Raw genomic sequence first — 3,720 nt, 5'->3', positions numbered from 1 at the left:
TGAACAGCTTGTGATATTTGCTTTGATATGTATTGATCGTTTATATGTGTGTTAGCAATATTTTTTTTTTGGAGAGCATTCATAAAATTTTTTTGTATCATAGAAAAAAAAATATTCCCATGTAATAATAAACATAACAAATAATATATAAATATAAATTGATTTATTTTTTAAATATTAACTTGAAAGTTTATGTGTTGTTCAAATGTTTAGGCATATGGATATTATAAAAGATATACAAAAAAAAAAATAAAACAAATAAATATATACATATATATTATATATATATATATATATATGTGTGCTTTAATTAATTCGCGAGAAAGATCACATTCATATATTTCTTAAACATTTACATAAAAAAAAAATAAAGATATATATATATATATATATATATATATATATACATATATATATATTTTTTTATTTATTGTTCCATTTTCATTTCCCATTTTTGATTTTCAATAATTGTTTCTTTTGTTTCCTTACAAAAGATTTTCCACCAATATTTTTTTGTTTTTGTATTTTTGTATATTTATTTATACACCACTGTTTCAGATCATCATTTCTTTCTAACATTTGTAGCGCTGATAAAGTTTTCTTCTTTCTTCTATTAGATGTATGTAATGATTGAGATTCTTTTCCTCCTCCAACTTTTATTTTATCACTATTATTAACAATAGTAGCAACTTGAAAAAACTCAGGCATCTTTTCATCTTTTTTTAATTTATTATATTCATTGACAGAATATAAATTTTCATGTTGTAATAATGCCCATTGTAATTTTATTTCTTCAGTCTTTTCCATTTTCTTCATATGACCCCATTCATCTAATGAACTCTTTTTTAATTCTTTATCTTTCTTTTTCTTATTAAACATATTATCAACATAATCTAAAACTGATAATGGCTCGGGCCTTACACTTTGTAAAATATTCCTCTCGTTCATATTTTTTTCTTTTTTTTATCACAATAAAAATAAACAATCAATCAATCAATCACATTAAAATGAATAAAAAATATTATATATATATATATAAGAAATATTTTTTAAATATTATTATTTATTTATACTATTTTAACATAAAAAAAAAAAAAAAAAAAAAAAAGCAAACATCATAAAATATAAAAAAATTAAAAATTAAAAATATACATATATATTTTTCTTTATTTATAATAGATATTTTTCTTTTTTTTAATCTATAAATTATATAAGCATATTTTAAAAAATTATAAATAAATATATATAGATCTTAATATTTATTTATTTATTTATTTTTATGTATTTCTTAATTTTATATTATAATAAAAATAAAATAAAACAAATTTAGTGAGGTTCTAAAAATATAAAATGGAAAAAAAAAATAAACGTTATATAAATAAATAAAAATATATATATGTATATATTATTATTCCTACCTGTTGAACAATTAATATATATATTTATTTATATATATATTAATTTATGTAATTATTATATATTCATATTATTTTGATATACTTTGTAGTGTAAAAAAAAATAAAATAAAAAAAAGAGATATATATTTTTTCCTCTTAAGTACCTTTTAATTAATTTATTTTAAAATAAAAAAAAAAAATACAAATATAAATATAATATATATATATGTATATATTTTTTTTTTTTTTTTTTTTTTTTCTATGTATTGGGTATAACCTCTTAATCTTAATAGTTTCATATTATTATAAGCCTTCATAAATATATTATATATATATATATATATATATATATTTATATTTATATAAAAAAAATATGAATGTATTATTGTTCAATTAAATTATCATGCGCTTTATTTTGTTTCCTTGTGGTTACTCTTCTTAAAACAAATTATGTTTTGTCAAAAGGAATAACATATAAAAAAAATTTAAAGTGGTACCCCCAAATAATTAATCATTATTATATAAACAATGTAGTTTTCTCATACAACAAAAGAAGGATCGCCACATTCTTGGTGTGTTCTAGTTATAATGAAAAAAAGAAAAGGAAAAGAAATTATGAATATAATATTAAGAGTGAGTTAAATGTTCAAGGGGTTAATACAGCACAAATAGAGGAAGACAAAAAAGGGGAAGTGGTCAACAACAATATAAATGACAACAATATATATGACAACAATATAAATGACAACAATATAAATAACAATGATTGTAACAACAAAGGGCATAATATCCAATCCTTTGATGATAAGAATCAGTTGATTAGTCGAACCTTTGAAGGCATAAATATATTTCCTATAAAACAAAATGAAAAAGAAGAAGATTATTTAAAAACAAAATTACCAGCTAGAGAATTCAAACCTAAAAGAAGCTTAGGACAAAATTATTTAAAAGATACAAATATTATAAAGAAAATGATTAGTGCTATAGAATTGAATGTCGATCATCAAGATTTTCAAAATAAGAAAAGGATGGTAGTAAGGAAACAGGAAGACAAAAAGACCAAGAAAAAAAAAAATAAAAAATATAAAAAAAGTGGAAATGTAAAACACTCTGATGAAATGGAAGAAAAGCAGGATATAGACAATAATGTATTGAATAAACAAAATATTCATGATCAACCAAATCGTTGTGATGTATATTATAAGGAGGAACCACAAAATAACCGTATTGATAAAATATCCACAGAGCAAATAAATGACACAAACGAATGCAATAATCATCATAATGTCGAGGAAGAAGAAAATATAAATGTAGAAAATTTTGAAAGCCTACAAAACGATGGAAATGGTGTTATAGAATTAGGATGTGGACTTGGTCAAATCAGCAAATATTTATTTTGTAAATATAAAAATATGACAGGTATAGAAATCGATAGTAGAGCATTATCTGTAATTAGTAGAACGATGCCTGGGTTTGATTTTATTCATGATGATGTACTTCAAATAAATTATAAAGAATTATCTATAAATAAAAAAACAAAATTAACTATCATTGGAAATCTGCCATTCTATATAACATCACAAATTTTGTTTTGTTTATTAGATTTTCATAAATATATAGAACAAGCTATTGTTACCATACAATATGAAGTAGGAGAAAGAATTATAGCTAGACCTAATCAAAAAAATTATTCAATTCTAAGTATTTTATTTAATTTATATACAAATCCATATTTACTTTTTAAAATACCAAGTAAAGCATTTTATCCATCACCTAAAGTTCAAGCAGCTGTTATGAAAATAATATTCAAAAAAAATGAATCCTATCATAAAAATATAAATTGTAATTTATTATTTCTTAAACAAATTCTTAAATTCTCATTTCAACAAAGAAGAAAAAAATTAAAAACTAGTTTAAAAAATTTATTATTACAATATAATATACCTCAATTACCTGAACAATTCATAAATCTAAGACCACAACAATTATATCCTCATCAATTTATTGAACTTACAAATCTTCTTTTTCCTCTTCAAAAATATCCTTTCAATCCTGACATACAAACAAAGGTATGGAGGAAAAAAAAACACGGCGATTAAAAATAAACCATCATAAAAAAAAACAAATACATATATATATAAAATATATATATATATATATATTTAAAAGTATATGTTAACACATTTTGAATATTTTTTTAACTTGCGTGAGGTTTCAACCATATATATATATATATATATATATATGTTTATATTTATTTATTCATTTTTTTTTATTTTTATTTTTATTTTTTTAATTTTTTTTTATAAAATAAACTTTTAAA

General features: G+C 19.9%; 2 protein-coding genes across 2 annotated transcripts; one reads left to right on the top strand and one right to left on the bottom strand.

Moving 5' to 3' along the window:
* Positions 1 to 441: 441 nt before the first annotated feature.
* On the bottom strand, positions 442 to 948 carry PGSY75_1250000 (putative rRNA-processing protein; the record flags this gene model as incomplete). The annotated part of the gene is made up of 1 exon (XM_018787055.1): positions 442 to 948. The coding sequence occupies one exon, from the start codon at positions 946 to 948 to the stop codon at positions 442 to 444; it is 507 nt and encodes a 168-aa protein (XP_018640920.1).
* An 826-nt stretch (positions 949 to 1,774) lies between these two features.
* On the top strand, positions 1,775 to 3,496 carry PGSY75_1249900 (putative apicoplast dimethyladenosine synthase; the record flags this gene model as incomplete). The annotated part of the gene is made up of 1 exon (XM_018787054.1): positions 1,775 to 3,496. The coding sequence occupies one exon, from the start codon at positions 1,775 to 1,777 to the stop codon at positions 3,494 to 3,496; it is 1,722 nt and encodes a 573-aa protein (XP_018640919.1).
* Between the last annotated feature and the right edge of the window lie 224 nt (positions 3,497 to 3,720).

Source organism: Plasmodium gaboni, chromosome 12 (genome assembly GCF_001602025.1).
Source record: "Plasmodium gaboni strain SY75 chromosome 12, whole genome shotgun sequence".
Classification (NCBI taxonomy): Eukaryota; Apicomplexa; class Aconoidasida; order Haemosporida; family Plasmodiidae; genus Plasmodium; species Plasmodium gaboni.
Note: the sequence above shows the minus strand (reverse complement) of the source record. Positions and strands in the feature narration are given on the sequence as shown.